The sequence below is a fragment of the Dipodomys spectabilis genome, unplaced genomic scaffold (genome assembly GCF_019054845.1).
Source record: "Dipodomys spectabilis isolate Male_0828 unplaced genomic scaffold, ASM1905484v1 ptg000273l, whole genome shotgun sequence".
Classification (NCBI taxonomy): domain Eukaryota; kingdom Metazoa; phylum Chordata; class Mammalia; order Rodentia; family Heteromyidae; genus Dipodomys; species Dipodomys spectabilis.
In genome coordinates this window covers 35570-52572 of record NW_024870950.1, presented here as the reverse complement: position 1 = coordinate 52572, position 17003 = coordinate 35570, and the positions used below count along the sequence as shown (strand labels likewise).

The 17003-nt window shown below is 59.7% G+C and overlaps 1 protein-coding gene across 1 annotated transcript in view; it reads left to right on the top strand.

The window, feature by feature from the left end:
* Window positions 1–17003, top strand: part of LOC122126051 (1-phosphatidylinositol 4,5-bisphosphate phosphodiesterase gamma-2-like) — a gene marked incomplete at its 3' end in the record, with an annotated part of 53012 nt that overhangs the window by 563 nt on the left and 35446 nt on the right. The window contains exon 2 of the mRNA XM_042700598.1: window positions 6337–6568. Within this exon, the coding sequence (XP_042556532.1) occupies window positions 6376–6568 (193 nt within the window). The remainder of the gene's footprint in view (window positions 1–6336; window positions 6569–17003) is intronic.

The following is a 17003-nucleotide window of genomic DNA, read 5'->3' as shown; positions in this document are numbered from 1 at the left end:
CTTCCTTCCCCGTCCCTCCAGCGGCAGCCCTGTGACAGCGGTGCGCGCCTGGGCCCCGGGGTTTGTTGAGTGAATAAACAAGCCCATTAGCACCCCAGGTCTGAAAGGCCCAAAGAGGCCCGGTTGGACGCAGAGGTGTCCCCAGCAAGCCTGGTCTGCCCCGGAAGGCGCGCGCGCGGGGCTGGGGTGGCACTTCCGCCCTCGGAGCCCCGCGGGCAGCGCAGCAGCTGGGCTGTGGCCTCTCCCCCGGGACCGTGCAGGTCTCAGAACAATGCCGGGACAGGAAGCCACGCTCCAAGGCCCTCAGAGCTTTCTGGGCAGTGCTGGCAGCCAGGGGAGGATGGTGAGGTGCCCGGGCAGGGCGGCGGCCTGGGCCTGGCTGCCCGCCTCCCCACAATGGCCACCGTGCTGCGTGGCTTCGGTTGCTGGCGCAGCTCAGCGGGGCGTGGGGCGCAGACCACCTGGTCCTCCCCGCTCCCCACCACCCCCGCGTCCTGTTCACTCGTGGGGTCAGCGAGTTCAGGGAGCTGTGCAGCCACCATGGTCAACTGCAGAGCATGTTCACCACCCTGAAGAAAGATCTGGAACCCCCTCTGTCCCCCCCCAACAATGTCCCTACATCCCCTGTTCTCACAAACCCTGGATCTGTCTGGTCTTGGAACGCGCACATGTGTGGGCTCTGCTATCCCATGAGTAGGGGTGGTCTCCTGATGGGAAAGTGGGGTTCAGAGAGGTTGTCACACAGCCAAGGGAGGGCAGGACTGGGCTTGGTCCCCCCCCAAGTCCATGCTTCCCCCTGTGCTCTTCTCCCGCGCTGAAGCGCGGCCCTGGCCTGCAGCTGCCAGGCACTGTCTGCCTCTGACTTTCCCTTCTCGCGTGGATGGCGCTCAGAGGGAGACGGGTTCAGAGAGGCGAATGGACGCCGGGCGCCGTGGTGCACACCTGCCACCCCAGCTACTTAGAGGCTCACATCTGAGGGTCGTGGTTCAAAACCAACCCAGGCAGGAAAGTTTGCAAGACTCGAATCTCCCAGAAACCACCCAGACGCGGAGCTGTGGCTCCGGGAGTAGAGTTTGGAGCGCAGGAACTCAGGACAGCACCCAGCACCCTGAGTCCAGCCCCAGCATCCTGAGCTCCAGCCCCGCCCCCTGAGTTCCAGCCCCGCCCCCTGAGCTCCAGCCCCGCCCCCGGAGTTCCAGCCCCGCCCCCTGAGTTCCAGCCCCGCCCCCTGAGTTCCAGCCCCGCCCCCTGAGTTCCAGCCCCAGCATCCTGAGCTCCAGCCCCGCCCCTGAGCTCCAGCCCCGCCCCCTGAGCTCCAGCCCCTCCCCCTGAGTCCAGCCCCAGCATCCTGAGTTCCAGCCCCGCCCCCTGAGTTCCAGCCCCGCCCCCTGAGTTCCAGCCCCGCCCCCTGAGTCCAGCCCCAGCATCCTGAGTTCCAGCCCCGCCCCTGAGTTCCAGCCCCGCCCCCTGAGTTCCAGCCCCGCCCCCTGAGTTCCAGCCCCGCCCCCTGAGTTCCAGCCCCGCCCCCTGAGCTCCAGCCCCAGGACCCTGAGCTCCAGCCCCAGGACCCTGAGCTCCAGCCCCAGCATCCTGAATTCCAGCCCCGCCCCCTGAGTCCAGCCCCAGCATCCTGAGTTCCAGCCCCGCCCCCTGAGCTCCAACCCCACCCCCTGAGTTCCAGCCCCGCCCCCTGAGTTCTAGCCCCCCTGCTGAGCTCCAGCCCCCCCCCCCTCTCCCCCCCCCCCCCCCCTGAGCTCCAGCCCCAGGACTGGCACAAGAAAAATAAAAAGTGAGATCCAGGCAGGGCCAGTTAAGTGTGGCTGCGGTTAAGGGAGAAAAACACTCCTGGAAGAGATGTCAAGCCGGGCGCCAGGGGCTCACACCTGTCATCCTAGCTGCTCAGGAGGCTGAGGTCTGAGGATCTCGGTTCAAAGCCAGCCCGGGCAGGAAAGACCGTGAGACTCTTATCTCCAATAAACCACCAGAAAAACCAGAAGTGGCGCTGTGGCTCAAGCAAAAGCAGCTCAGGCACAGCGCCCAGGCCCCGAGTTCAAGCCCAGGACTGGCAGAAAAGAAAGAAGATGGCTCTGAGCCCAGCCGGGACGGGAGCGCGAGCGGCCGCAGCTCCCGCAGCCCGGCCCGGCCGCCCTTTCGGGTCGGGGGCGGGAGGGAGCCCGCGCGGGGCGCCGACAGAGCCCCGGGCGCCCCATTCCCGCCACGTCACCCGGATTCCACGCTCTGCGCCCGGCCGAGCGACGGCGCTGCCTCAGTTTCCTCCGGGGCGCGCGGAGGCGGGGCTCCGGGCCTGGGCGGCCCCGGGGTGCAGGAGGGGCCGGGCGGCGCGGCGGGGCCGGCCCGGGGTCACGTGGCGCGGCCGGGCCCCGCGGTGCAGGGCGTTCGCTGCCGGGGCGCGCGGGCCGGGACGCGGCGGCTGCGCAAGGGACGCGGAGCCCAGACCCGGGAGGGGCGGGCGAGCGCGCGGCGGCGCCCGGCGGCTCCTCCAGGTGAGCGGCGGGGCCGGGGTGGGGCGCGCCGTCGGGGCTCCCCGCCCGCGGGGCCCCGCGCCCGGGGTGGGGGCGGCGCGGTCCGGCCCGGCTGCCGGCCACTTCCTCTCCGGGCGCCGGCGCCGCCTCGCCGGGCCGGGCAGCGGGCGGGCGGCGGGGCGTCGTCGGGCCCGGGCCCGCGTGGGTTCGCGTCCCGCCCCGATCGCCGGCCCCGCGCCCGCCGGCTCCCCCGGGGCGCTGGGATTCCCGGGCCCCGCGCGCCCGTGCGCGGCCCCGACCCGGGACCCGGCGCGCAGCCACTTGGGGGACAGACCGCGGGGGGCCCGGAGCCGGAGCCGGGGCGGGCCGCGAACAGGTGGGCTCGCTGGAGGACCGTCTGGGGCCGGGGTCCTCCCCGGGGCGCCGCCGCCCGAGCCTGGAGCCGGGCGGGATCCCCGGCTCCGCGCGGGCCTCGCTTTCAGTTCTGCACGGCGCCCCGCGTGCCGGGTCCCGGGGCCCCGCGGGCCGCGCGCTCCGCGGCGCTGAGATCGGCCCGCACCCAGGGACCCGAGGGGCCGCCCGGCGCCCGGGGCAGCGGCGGGGCCGCCGGGAGGAGACGCGGGGAAGAGCCGCGCGCGCCGGGGACCCCGACGCGAAGTGGAGGGCCCCCACCGGCCCCGGCCCCGGCCTCCTCCTCCCCCCTGACCCCGACCCCAGTCCCGGCCTCCTCCTCCTCCCCCCCCCCCGCCCCGCCTTCTCCTCCGCCCTCCCCCCCTCCCCTCCGCCCTCCCCCCTCCCCTCCGCCCTCCCCCCCATCACCCCCGACCCCCTCCTCCGCCCCCTCCTCCGCCCCCTCGTTCCCCCCCCCCCCCCCGGGGTCGCCAAGCCTTTATGAAAATGGAATTCTGAAACGCAGCTTTCCACGCAGCTTTCCAGATCCGGTTGCTTAGAAATGCCCCATCTGCCCCTCCACCCAGTTTGGTCTTTCTGACACTCATCCGGGGTGCCACTGTGTGCCCCGCTGGTCTAGAACCCTCATCCTCCTGCTGTCTTGTCTGTGCTGAGTACAGCCCTCCTGTGTAAATGGATATGTTGTATATATAATATTTTTGGTCGGTCGTGGGTCTTGAACTCTGGGCCTGGGCGCCATCCTTCAGCTCTTCCACTCAAGGCGATTGCTCTACAGCGTGAGTCACAGCACCACGTCCTGCTTTTTCTGTGTATGTGGTGCTGTGGAATCGAACCCAGGGCTTCATGCATGCTAGGCAAGCACCCTACCGCTGAGCCACCTTCCCAGTCCTATTTTATTTATGTAGTTGTAAAGGAAAAGGGCAGTGAGAATTCATGATCTTTCTGTCTGTCTGGGGCTGAGGCTGGGTTTGGGGTTCTCTCCCATGGGTGTTCGATCATAAGTACCTGTCTCCAGTGGGTGGGAGGTGCGCCTGAGAGCTGGTGCTGGTATCTGAGTTGCTCCAGCAGCTACGAAGTGAGCAGTACTTGGAATCCCGAGGCGGGACGGCACCTTGCCCTGGTGGTTGTTATGAAAGGGCTTTGTACTCCCCACTTTGTCCTTGATTTTGCCCTTAGAACTCAAGAGGCACCTGGCTGGTGCACAGTGAGACCGGGTTCAAATCCTGGTGCTTGCGGTGTGACCTTGGCCAAGTCCCTTCACCTCTCTATTTTCCAAAATGACAGAGTTAATGTATCTTTGGTGGTTGGACCGGGGGCTGCCAGGCCATTGCGCCCGATGGGGCGGAGCTGCGGGCTTCCTTCCTGTCTGGCCGGATTCTGCCACCTGCGGGGTTCTGAGGGGCCAGGGCCTGCTCTGAAGGGGCTCTGGGGCGCCAGGGCTTGGCCTGTGTGTCTTTGATGAAGTGGTGCTGTACACATTGGATGTACCTGGGGGAAGCAGGGTGGCCCCGGGGAGCCGGGCTGGGGGGCTGTTGAGTCTCCTGACTAGCAACTGCGAATGCCAGCGGGTTCTCGGGTCTCCCTGCCGGCCTTCCTGCCACCTGGCAGTGGTGAGATCCAGACACTTCCTCTTCCCAGGTGCAACCTCTGACCTCTGAACCCCCACCACACCCCAGACACACGGGGGGGGGGGGGGGGGGGGCGGGGGCGGGTGTCTCACTACCCACCTTCCCTCACCATGACACTGGGGGAGGCCTGACTTCTATCCCACACCTGGGAAGGCCTGGGGTCCCAGGGCTGGGTGGAGGGAGGAAGGGCAGAGGGCAGGGCAGGGGTGGAGGGAGGAAGGGAAGGGCAGAGGGCAGGGCCTGGCTCTTTCTCTGCCTGCTGCACTTGCATTGTAGCCTTGGTTCCCAGAGCCTGGCAGAGAGCGGACCCTGGACCGGTGCCGGCCGGCCGGTGGGTGTGAAGTCAGGGTCTCGCGTGAGGGTCACTTTGGACCCATTTTCCAGGTGAGGGAAGGGATCTAGATTTTGGGCAGTGAGGTGACTGGAGGAGGAGGCAGCTGCTATGCTGGTTCTGGTGTTAGAATGGGGTCTCTCTATAGAGCTATTTTGCAACCTTGAAGTTGTTACAGAGTAACACCTGGGAGGGGGTGGAGCTGTTAAGGGAATTTGGAGAGATGGGGGGGCCGGGGGGGGGGGGGGGGGGGATAAGGATGCACTGCCCACCGGGGTTGGCTTAGGAGCGCTGTCTTTGCAGCCTTGTTGTAAGGTCTCAGGTACCTGAGCGCAGCTGTGCGGTTCACTTTCTTTTCCACAGCTGGGAATGGAGGCTCAGCCCAGGATCCTCTGGGTCCCTCATGGTCCCAGCGCACACAGTGTCCCTTCTGTTTGGGGCCAGAATAAGGGAGCGGTGCGGAGGTGCGCTCTGGCTGCCGCTGCAGGGCTTGGAGCAGGGTAACATTTTTTCCTGGTCTTCGGGCTCCAACTCGGCTTGGGCGCTGTTCCTGAGCTCCTTCTTTTGCTCAAGGCTAGCGTTCTACCACTTGAGCTACAGAACCACTTCTGACTTTTTCTGTGATTAATTGGAGATAAAGAGTCTCAGGGACTTTCCTGCCCAAGCTGGGTTGGGATTACAGGCGTGAGCCTCAGGTGCCCGGCTGGATGACATGGTTTGATTCCTGTCCTGAAGTCTTTCTGTCTGCTGGGTTGAGCATGGCCCCCAGGGGTCAGGGCTGATAGGGCACCCCAGGGCAGGTAATCAGAAGAGGGGGAGGGCTTGGACCCCAGGGGAGCCGGCGGAGGAGAGGGTTCGATTCTGGGTTTGCTGCCAGAGTTTGCTTGTGGGTGTGAGAATGCTCAGACAAGGATTTCTCCAGAACTCGGGCCTAAGCGCCTCTCTGATAAGCACCTGCCACCCACGCACATGCACACGGGCACTCGGCTGTGGCTTCGCCTTCCAGAATGTTCCAGCTGCCTGCTTAGAAGGGATGGATGGATGGACGGAGGCCTGGCAGGCAGCTCCCCCGGGATTTGACGTTTCCTGCCATTTTGGTTTGCTTTCCAGTCTCTCAGGACTCTACAGACATGTTGGGACGGCTTTTCTTTTTGTCTGTTCCTGGTTTGGGCGTGGGGCGTGGGGAGGTGTTAGAAGTCGCAGGAGGAGAGCGTGGGGTGCCGGAGCCCATCGGGGCTGCTTTGCTGATCTCACGCTGGACCCGAGCGGCTGCGTGATTTGGTTATTCAAAGCTGCTCTGCCGGTGGGTCGGGAGGTCAGGCGCCTCCCACAGCTGGATTTCCATTTAGGCCCTGCGACCTGCATGGATTCTCCCAGCAGCCAGCGACCTCCTCTTACTAGAACCTTCTCTTCCTCACAGCCATGACCTGTTAGCTAACTCACCCCACCTGAGCTGATTGAACTCTTTATCCCGCCCCACCAGAGTCCTTGCTTCTGCTGCTCCTGCCCGGCGTGACCGACCATGACCACCGTGGGCAACGTGGACACCCTTCCCGAGCATGAGAAGAGTCAGCTCAAGAGGGCTCTGGAGCTGGGCACCGTCATGACCGTGTTTAGTTTCCGCAAGTGCACCCCCGAGCGGAGGACCGTGCAGGTGATCATGGAGACGCGGCAAGTGGCATGGAGTAAGACGGCGGACAAGATGGAAGGCTTCTGTGAGTACTGGCCGGGACGGGCCGCTGGCCGGGACAGGCCCCTCCCCTGCTCCCCGCCTCCTCCTCCCCCCCCCCCCCCCCCCCCCCCCCGCCTTTGGTGGTTGGTGCTCCGGTGAATGAGTTTCTACCTTGTCGGCGCACAGAGCTTGCTCTATGGAGAAAGTGCATCCAGGAAAACTGTGCCGTGACAGATGCGTGGAACTGGCCAGTTTGGAAGCTGGCATTCCGACACTGTGCGGCCTCTGTCGGCTTGGACAGGGTGTCCATCCCCACGGGAGCTCGGTGGCCTCAGCCGTGGAAATGCCCAGCTTTGTAGCCAAATGCCAGCTGGAGTTTCCTGCGGACCCCAGCAGGGAGAGGCCTTTCTTGGCTCTGTCCAAGAGAGCAAACACATGGCTGAAGGTTCTAGAACTTTCCAGCACCACTCTGGTTCTGGTGGAGGAGCTGCCTCTCCTCTCCCTCACCTCCTTCCCGATTTGTTAGCACATCCAAGCTCCATGTGCAGGAGGCGCGCTTGACTTTTGATTTGTTCTTAATCGAAAATTTAAAACACATTCCTTGAATCCCAGCACTGGGGCAGAATCTCTAGTTTGAGGCCAACCTGGCTGTCTCGAATAACAAAGCAACACAAGACAACGGGTCAAAGAGTGGGGGTTGAGGCAGCTCATCGGTACGCGTGTCGGTACGCGTGTCGCCAGGTCCTTCACCCCCCGCGGCTCGCTCGTTACCAATTTCTTTTGTCTTCCAGAAACACTTTATGCTTGTGTAATATGTGTGTGTACGTTTTACACAAATGGGAACTCCTCTACAACCCTCTGTACCTTTTTCCCCTCCACTTCATAATTACCTGGGGGTGCTGACTTATCCCCGTTCTTTCCTGGCCTGGACCCGTTCTGGGCGTGGCTGCCGGGTGACAGCTCAACGCAGGACGTTTACTGCGAGTGTAGTAATCATCCTTTGCATTTTTGGTGGTTCATTGGACAGTAGAGTCTCATGGACTTTCCTGCCTGGATTGGCTTCGAACCACGATCCTCAGATCTCATCCTCCTGAGTAGCTGGGATGACAGGCGTGAGCCACCGGCGCCCAGTTTCCATATTTTTTCTTTAACTTGGCATCACGAAGAGGGGTCACCGTTACCTGAGGCAGGTAGCGAGTACATTTGTCTTTGGGCAGTGTCACCCTCCATACAGTTTTAAAGGCATCCAGTTACCCAGCCTGGGGATCAGCCCGGCATCTTATTGGTTTTGGATATTGTGTAGTCTCCTATTTTCCTGTGTCAGCCATCCGTTCTGGGAACACTTTCACAGCCAACTTGAGGCCCTCTCTTGGTATTTTCCATAGCACGGACCTCTGCAGGAGGACCAGAAGGCCACGCGTCGGGCCGGGGCCCAGTGTGGTCAGTGTGTTCGTCCATCCGCCCCACCTCCACGCCTGCCAGGGTCTGGGCAGGCGCCATTCAGAGTTTGCAAATGGGGCAGCGAAAGCCCAGTCCCCGGGGCGTGGCCCTGCTTCCTTCCCTCCTGACGGTGTTTGCTCTGGCTGGGCTGGGAAAACCTCAGCAGCCATCAGGCTTCTCTTGGCCACAGGACCAACAGTCTGTCCCCGACTGGCACCGCTGCGTGGGTGCGTGGTGAGCCCGGATGAAGGCTGCTGTTCTTCCTCGGCCCCGCCTCCTCCGTGGAGTGACCAGCCAGGGCTGGCGGCTGACGCTCGGGGCTGGCGGCTGGCGCTCGGGGCTGGCCGTGCTGACTCTTGCTGGCGTCCGTTTTCCTTCCCATGTTTGAGCCGAGCGTGGGGGGCTCCCGCCTGTCATCCTGGTCACTCAGGAGGCTGAGATCTGAGGATCTAGGTTCACAGCAACCTCGGGCAGGAAAGTCTGTGAGACATGTATCTCCAAACCAGCAAAAAGCCAGAAGTGGAGATGTGGCTCAAGTGGTAGAGCATAGCCTAGAACAAAGAAGCTCAGGAATAGCATCCAGGCAGTGGGTTCAAGATGCAGTGCTGGCAGGTGGGTGCCCATGTGTGTGTGTACACACGCATACACTCATGAGCATGTGTGCGTACGCACACCCACACGCGCGTGAATAAGGCTTCAGTGACTTGCAAATTGAAGTGGGTTCCAGAAATACCTGCTGTGCAGAGTCCCCAGCAGAATTTTCTCTGGATTGAAAGGACTTGAACTTATTTCCATTCCCTTCCTTTTAGCTTCTGGAAGCTTCCCTCAGTAGATGTTTCATTGACAGGTGTTGTATAGCTAACCAACACTTCTAACTATCCTTATCAAGAGGATAGCTACCATTTTTATTTTTATTTTTTTTATCATTTTCACTTTATGAAGCAATAGTTCTGTTGAAGCCTGCCATAGAATTCATCCATTATGACGTATAATCTAGTTTGTTTGCTTTTTAGTGTGTTTATGGATCGGTGCCAGTGCAATTAGTTAATATTAAAATGATTTCAAATCCCATACACTGAGCAGTTGCCCCCTCTGCCTCAGTTTCTGGCAATAATAAATTTGCCCTGCGTGTTTGCTGATCCTGGACACTTCACATGAAGCAATCATAATTGTGGCCTTCGCTTCTGACTTCTGATTTAGCATGTTTTGGACTTAATCTTCATTGCAGCATGTGTCAGGACTTTCTTGCTTTCTATTGCTGTGTAATATTCCATTGCCTGGAGAGGTGACTTCTGCTGCCTTGGTGGTCATACATTGCTTCCTCATCTTGGATCAGAGATCCTATTTGCTAAGAGCTATTTTCAGGCATAAAAAGGACCACTTTTAGCCTGAAGGGCCACGGTTAGCTTCGTAGCTGGCTGAGTCTGGCCGGGACAGTGTTATAGAACGCCATCTGAAAGCCAAACCAAAAGCCAAACTTCCATGGTTCAGATGGCAGAGCACTTGCCGAGCAAACTCCAGAGCCTGTGTTCAATCTCCAGTACTGTGCTAATTTTTTTTTGTGTGTGTGTTGGTCATGGGGCATGAGCTTAGGGCCTAGGCGATGTCCCCAAGCTTTTTCACTCAAGGCTAGAGCTCTACTACTTTCTTCCAGTTTTCTGGCAGTTAATTGGAGATAAGAGTTTAATGGTCTTTCCTGCCAGGGCTGGTTTTGAACCATGATCCTTAGATCTCAGCTTCCTGAGATCTACAGCTGGTGTGGTGGCCTGAGCCTATCTAGATCCTAGTTATGTTGGAGGCATTCAGAAGGCTCTCAGTCCGGCCTAGTGCATACCCTGTCCCCGAACCCCTTTCTCTCAGGCCTGGAAAGCCGCGATCCCTATGGATCTGCCTCTTTTGAGCGTCTCATATTCATGGCAACACTTAGTGTGAGACCTTTGGTGTCTGCTTTCTTTTGTTTACAGTAGTGTTCTTGAGGTTTTCCATGCTGTGTGGAGTATGCCAGTGCTTCTTTTATATGTCTGAGTAGGATTCCGTTCCATGAATAGACCACACTTGAAAAAAATCCATTGAATCCAGGTGCTGGTGGCTCATGCCTGTAATCCTAGCTACTCAGAAAGCTGAGATCTGAGGATCGAAGTTTGAAGTCAGCCTGGGCAGGAAAAGGCCATGAGGCTCTTTTATCTCTAACAATGCCCCCAAAACCAGATGTGGAGCTATGACTCAAAGTGGTAGAGCACTACACACACGTCCTCCATTCCTCCATTCCTTCATGGACATGGGGATTTCTTCCGTCTTTTGGGTGTTAGCACACTGTGTCCCTGTGGATATCCATGCATGGCTTTGGCTTCGGCGTGGGCTTTCAGTTATTTAGGACGTATACCTTGATGTGGGGTTGCTCTGGTTGGTCCGTTGGGGGAGTTACCGGCTCCCTTGTGTGGGACCATGCCATTTTGTGTTTTCCTTCTGGCTGTTTTGGGGGTGAGCCTCACTGTGCCCCAAGGGGGTTGAACCTGTGATGTCTGCCAGTGAGAATGGCCAGGAGAGTCCTGAGGGGCTCGGGGCCGCCTGGGGCCCCAAACCACCAGCTCAGGGTTGGAGTTCCAGCTCTGTCTCGTGCCGTGTGCAGCCTTGAACCAACACCGGGGCCTTCCCACTGCAGAACAAAGAGAGACGGGGCTCAGGCAGGCGCCGGGGGCCTGGGCGCCGTGAATGCTGCCGCAAGGAGGCGGAGGTGGTTTTTGCTTCTCTGGGAGACCCTGGGATGTTTTGCCCCTGATGGGCACCCAGGGATGGGCCGCTGACGCCTCTAACGTGGCCTTTCTACTCCCTGTGGCCCTGTGGCCTCCGCTAGGCCTCACCTGCGGCCCTGGGCATGCGCGTCATCACTTCCAAGAGCAGCCTGGCCTTGGCTCTGTCCCGCTGTCCGCGTGGCTTCCGTGGGCATTCCTGCACAGCTACATGTAAACGAATGAATAAGAGAGAGAGGAGAAGCCCTCAAGGTTTCTGAAGTCTGGGCCCTGGAGCTTTCGTGATAGCACTTTTTGTGTGCCAATACTGGGCCTTGAACTCAGGGCCTGGGTGCTGTCCCTGAGCTCTTTTGCTTAAGGCTCATGCTCTACCACTTTGGGTCACAGTACCACTTCCAACCTTCTGGTGGCTCATTGGAGATGAGAGTCGCACGGACTTTCCTTCCTGTGGCTGTCTTGGAACTGTGATCCTCAGATCTCAGCCTCCTGAGTAGTGAGGATGACAGGCGTGAGCCACCGGGCCCGGCTATCACTGTATCTCAGGTTATTATTGGTCAAAGTGGGTTTCCAGGGCAGGGAGAAGAAACAGACCTGTGTGCTTAGTGGGAAGAGCGTGGGAGGTGTGTCTCATTGTTCTAGAATCTTCTTCACCCTCTGTCATCCTGAGGAACACTGTCCACCCTTTCGTGCAGCTGTGTCCTATGTCCCTAAAGCCTTGGTTGATTAAAGTTCTCCCAGGCACCGTGGCTCACACCTGCCATGCTAGCTACTCAGGAGTCTGAAATCTGAGGATGGCGATTTGAAGCCAGCTCAGGCAGGAAAGTGCCTGAGACTCTTTTGTTTTTTTTTTTTTTTTTTTGGGGTCCGGTTGTGGGGCCTGAACTCTGGGCCTGGCACTGTCCCTCAGCTCTTCAGCTCAAGGCTAGCACTCTACCACTTGAGCCACAGCGCCACTTCCGGCTTTTTTCTTTTTGCTTATGTGGTGCTGAGGAATCGAACCCAGGGCCTCAGGCATGCAAGGCAAGCGCTCTACCACTGAGCCACCTTCCCAGCCCATGCGTGAGACTCTTATCTCCAATTAGCCACCAAAAAGCTGGAAGCGGAGCTGTGGTTCAAGTGGTATAGCTCTAGTCTTAAGTGAAAAGATGCAAGCTCAGGAACAGCACCCAGGACCTGTGTTCAAGTCCCAGTACTCACTTTCTCTCTCTCTCTGTCTCTGTCTCTCTGTCTGTCTCTCTCTCTCAAGTTCTCATGCTACATTTGCTATGCAAGGAGACCCAAGTGTGTATGCAGAGTCTCAGAGGGACGCCTGCCAATGTGAAAATGTTGGTCTGGTCAGTTCAAGGCCAAACAAGCTGTGTCCTGCATCTCCAGTGCAGCTCACACCTGCATCTCCTACGTAGCTCACACCTGCATCTCCAGTGCAGCTCACACCTGCATCTCCCGTGTAGCTCACACCTGCATCTCCAGTGCAGCTCACACCTGCATCTCCCGCATAGCTCACACCTGCATCTCCAGTGCAGCTCACACCTGTATCTCCCACGTAGCTCACACCTGCACCATCAGTGCAGCTCACACCTGCATCTCCAGTGCAGCTCACACCTGCATCTCCCGTGTAGCTCACACCTGTCTCCCGTGTAGCTCACACCTGCACCATGAGTGCAGCTCACACCTGCATCTCCTGCATAGCTCACACCTGAATCTCCCGCGTAGCTCACACCTGCATCTCCAGTGTAGCTCACACCTGCATCTCCAGTGTAGCTCACACCTGCATCTCCAGTGCAGCTCACACCTGCATCTCCTACATAGCTCACACCTGCATCTCCTACATAGCTCACACCTGCATCTCCTACATAGCTCACACCTGCATCTCTTACATAGCTCACACCTGCATCTCCAGCGTAGCTCACACCTGCATCTCCTACATAGCTCACACCTGCATCTCCAGCATAGGTCACACCTGAATCTCCAGCATAGGTCACACCTGCATCTCCCGCGTAGCTCACACCAGCATCTCCCATATAGATCACACCTGTATCATCAGCGTAGCTCACACCTGCATCTCCAGTGTAGCTCACACCTGCATCTCCCGTGTAGCTCACACCTGGATCTCCAGTGCAGCTCACACCTGGATCTCCAGTGCAGCTCACACCTGCATCTCCCGCGTAGCTCACACCTGCATCTCCAGTGTAGCTCACACCTGCATCTCCAGTGTAGCTCACACCTGCATCTCCAGTGTAGCTCACACCTGCATCTCCAGTGTAGCTCACACCTGCATCTCCAGTGTAGCTCACACCTGCATCCCCCGCGTAGCTCACACCTGCATCTCCCGCGTAGCTCACACCTGTATCTCCCGCGTAGCTCACACCTGCATCCCCTGCGTAGCTCACACCTGCATCTCCCGTGTAGCTCACACCTGCATCCCCCACGTAGCTCACACCTGCATCTCCCGTGTAGCTCACACCTGCATCTCCAGTGTAGCTCACACCTGCATCTCCAGTGTAGCTCACATCTGTATCTCCCGCGTAGCTCACACCTGCATCTCCCGTGTAGATCACACCTGCATCTCCCGTGTAGATCACACCTGCATCATCAGCACAGCTCACACCTGCATCTCCCATGTAGCTCACACCTGCATCCCCCGCGTAGCTCACACCTGTTTCTCACATCTGCATCCCCTGCGTAGCTCACACCTGCATCTCCCGTGTAGATCACACCTACATCATCAGCACAACTCACACCTGCATCTCCCGCGTAGCTCACACCTGCATCTCCAGTGTAGCTCACACCTGCATCTCCAGTGTAGCTCACACCTGCATCTCCAGTGTAGCTCACACCTGCATCCCCGGCGTAGCTCACACCTGCATCTCCAGTGTAGCTCACACCTGCATCTCCCGCGTAGCTCACACCTGCATCTCCCGTGTAGATCACACCTGCATCCCCTGCGTAGCTCACACCTGCATCCCCCGCGTAGCTCACACCTGCATCTCCCACGCAGCTCACACCTGCATCCCCTGTGTAGCTCACACCTGCATCCCCCGCGTAGCTCACACCTGCATCTCCCGTGTAGCTCACACCTGCATCTCCAGTGTAGCTCACACCTGCATCTCCAGTGTAGCTCACATCTGTATCTCCCGCATAGCTCACACCTGCATCTCCCGTGTAGATCACACCTGCATCTCCCGTGTAGATCACACCTGCATCATCAGCACAGCTCACACCTGCATCTCCCATGTAGCTCACACCTGCATCCCCCGCGTAGCTCACACCTGTTTCTCACATCTGCATCCCCTGCGTAGCTCACACCTGCATCTCCCGTGTAGATCACACCTACATCATCAGCACAACTCACACCTGCATCTCCCGCGTAGCTCACACCTGCATCTCCAGTGTAGCTCACACCTGCATCTCCAGTGTAGCTCACACCTGCATCTCCAGTGTAGCTCACACCTGCATCCCCAGCGTAGCTCACACCTGCATCTCCAGTGTAGCTCACACCTGCATCTCCCGCGTAGCTCACACCTGCATCTCCCGTGTAGATCACACCTGCATCCCCTGCGTAGCTCACACCTGCATCCCCCGCGTAGCTCACACCTGCATCTCCCACGCAGCTCACACCTGCATCCCCTGCGTAGCTCACACCTGCATCCCCCACGTAGCTCACACCTGCATCTCCCGCGCAGCTCACACCTGTTCCTCACACCTGCGTCTCCTGTCTAGTGTCCCTCTCTCCTTGAGGGAGAAGGAGCTCAGGGAGCACTTCGGGGTGGGAGGAGGGACCCGAAGGGGAAGTCTGACCGGGGAGGGGCCTGGAGCCCGCGCTCGCCGGTTCCTCTGGCGCCGGCTCGACACTTCCCCTGTGACAGGGCTGGTCCCTGACCTGTGAGGCCAGGTTGTACCGCCTGCGTGGCGGGCTGCGCGAGGGTTTGGGCGCTGCTGTGCGCAGCCCTCCGCGGTGAGGCCCGTCGCTGCCCGCGGCCCTCCTCCCCGAGAGCCTGGGCTCCGTCTGTGCTTGTTGCCACCTGCTCAGCCTCATGTTCCACCAGACCCGTGCCTGTGCTCTGGGGGCTCTTCCTGCGAGTGCTCATGGCATTGATGCGTCGCTTCTGCCCTTGTGTCATGACCAGCATGCACCAGGAGCATGGCGGCGCGGCGTGGGTGGAGGCCTGTGTGTAGAGGCCTGTGTGTGTGGAGGCCTGTGTGTGTGGAGGCTTGCATGGGTGGAGGCCTGTGTGTGCGTATGTGTGTGTGTGTATGTGTATAGGCCTCTGTGTGTGTAGAGGCCTGTGTGGATGGAGGCCTGCATGGGTGGAGGCCTGTGTGGATGGAGGCCTGCATGGGTGGAGGCCTGTGTGGATGGAGGCCTGCATGGATGGAGGCCTGCATGGGTGGAGGCCTGTGTGGATGGAGGCCTGCATGGGTGGAGGCCTGTGTAGATGGAGGCCTGCATGGATGGAGGCCTGCATGAGTGGAGGCCTGTGTGGATGGAGGCCTGCATGGGTGGAGGCCTGTGTGGATGGAGGCCTGCATGGGTGGAGGCCTGTGTGGATGGAGGCCTGCATGGATGGAGGCCTGCATGAGTGGAGGCCTGTGTGGATGGAGGCCTGCATGGGTGGAGGCCTGCGTGGATGGAGGCCTGCATGGGTGGAGGCCTGCATGGGTGGAGGCCTGTGTGGATGGGGGCCTGCATGGGTGGAGGCCCGCGTGGGTGGAGGCTGCGTGTTTGTAGAGGCCTGCGTGGGTGCAGGCCATCCTCCCTGCCGGCCTCAGTGCTGCCCCTTGGTTGCAGCACAGCTGATGGGCATCCGGAGCTTTCGGGTCATCTGTCCAGCAGCGCCAGTGCTTCTGGAGGCCTCTGTGGCCTGGTCAGGGGCCGGGCAGGGCTGCCGGGGACACCCTTCATCGGATGGATGGAGGGTGGACAGCGTGGTTGGAGCAGCTCGCCCGGATCCCCTCTGTCCCGTTTCCATGGAAACCCAGGAGCACGTCACCCTCACCCTGGAAGGAGACGGGAGTGTGGAGGGCAGGCCGCAGGGAGGGCAGGCCGCGTGGGGGCAGCCTGCGTGGAGGGCAGGCCGCGTGGGAGTTGATCAGAAAGAGATGATTTTTGTCTTTGTAAATCTGTAGAAGCTCTTTGGATTTCAGGGAGTCGGGGGGTCCCTACCATCACAAAAGCGTCAGCTTTTTAGTGAGCATTTAGGGTGTTCGTTTGTTCTTTCTTCTTTCTTTCTTTCTTCTTTCTTTCAGTCAGTTGTGGGGCTTGAACTCTGGGCCTGGACGCTGTCCCTCAGCTCTTCAGCTCAAGGCGAGCTCTCTACCACTTGAGCCACAGCGCCACTTCCAGTTTTGTGGTGGTTCATTGGAGATAAGAGTCTCATGGACTTTCCTGACCCGGCTGGCTTTGAACCACGATCCTCAGATCTCAGCCTCCTGAGTAGCTCGGATGACAGGCGTGAGCCACCGGCGCCCGGCAGGGTGCGCTTTCTTGGGGTTGCATCTGACTATCATGAGCGGTGCCCTGGTCTGCACGGACCGTCCCTAGTACATTCCCGCCTCCATTTCCATTTTGTGTTCTGCAGTGTTGGAACCCAGGGCCTCACTCATGCCAGGCAAACACCCTTGAGCCCCAGCCTCAGTTTCCCCTTTTATGCAGTGAGGGGGAAAAATGTTACTACTGTGGAGTGGGATTTGGTAGGGATTACATGCGTGCTCCCAGCAGGCGTCCACGTGTGTGTGTGTGTGTGTGTGTGTGTGTGTGTGTGTGTGTGTGGATTGTGACCCAGGCTTCTCCATTGCACCTGCTCTGGGTGGTAGGGGCGAGGCGTGTCTAGCGTGGGCTGCGGTGCGGGGCTGCGAACCACGACGCACATCGGAGCAGCCTCGGCGGCGCAGGCCTTGCTGGCGGCTGCAGGCCTGTGTGTCCTGGTGTAGGCCATCCGGTGCCGCTGCCCCTTTGGAGGCGGGTGGACCCTGGGTGCCCGTTGTCTGTCCCCTGGCCTCGGCGACCGCGCTGGGCCCCGAGTGTGGCGGGAGCAGCACCTGCCTGGGTTGAGCCTCAGGAAGTGGCCACTGTTGAAAACAAGCCTGTGCAGCCGGCGGTGAGCGCCGGGCCCCTGAGCGGATCACTGGAGTGCAGGCGCTGAAAATAGACGCTGTCCGCGAGTCCCCGCCCGAGGGATGGTGCTCAGGCTTTGCATAATTTCCTTCCCACAGCGAGAGGTTTTCATTACAAACAACTTTTGGGGACCAAACTTAAAACAAGCAAACAAAAGACAAAACCACGCTCAA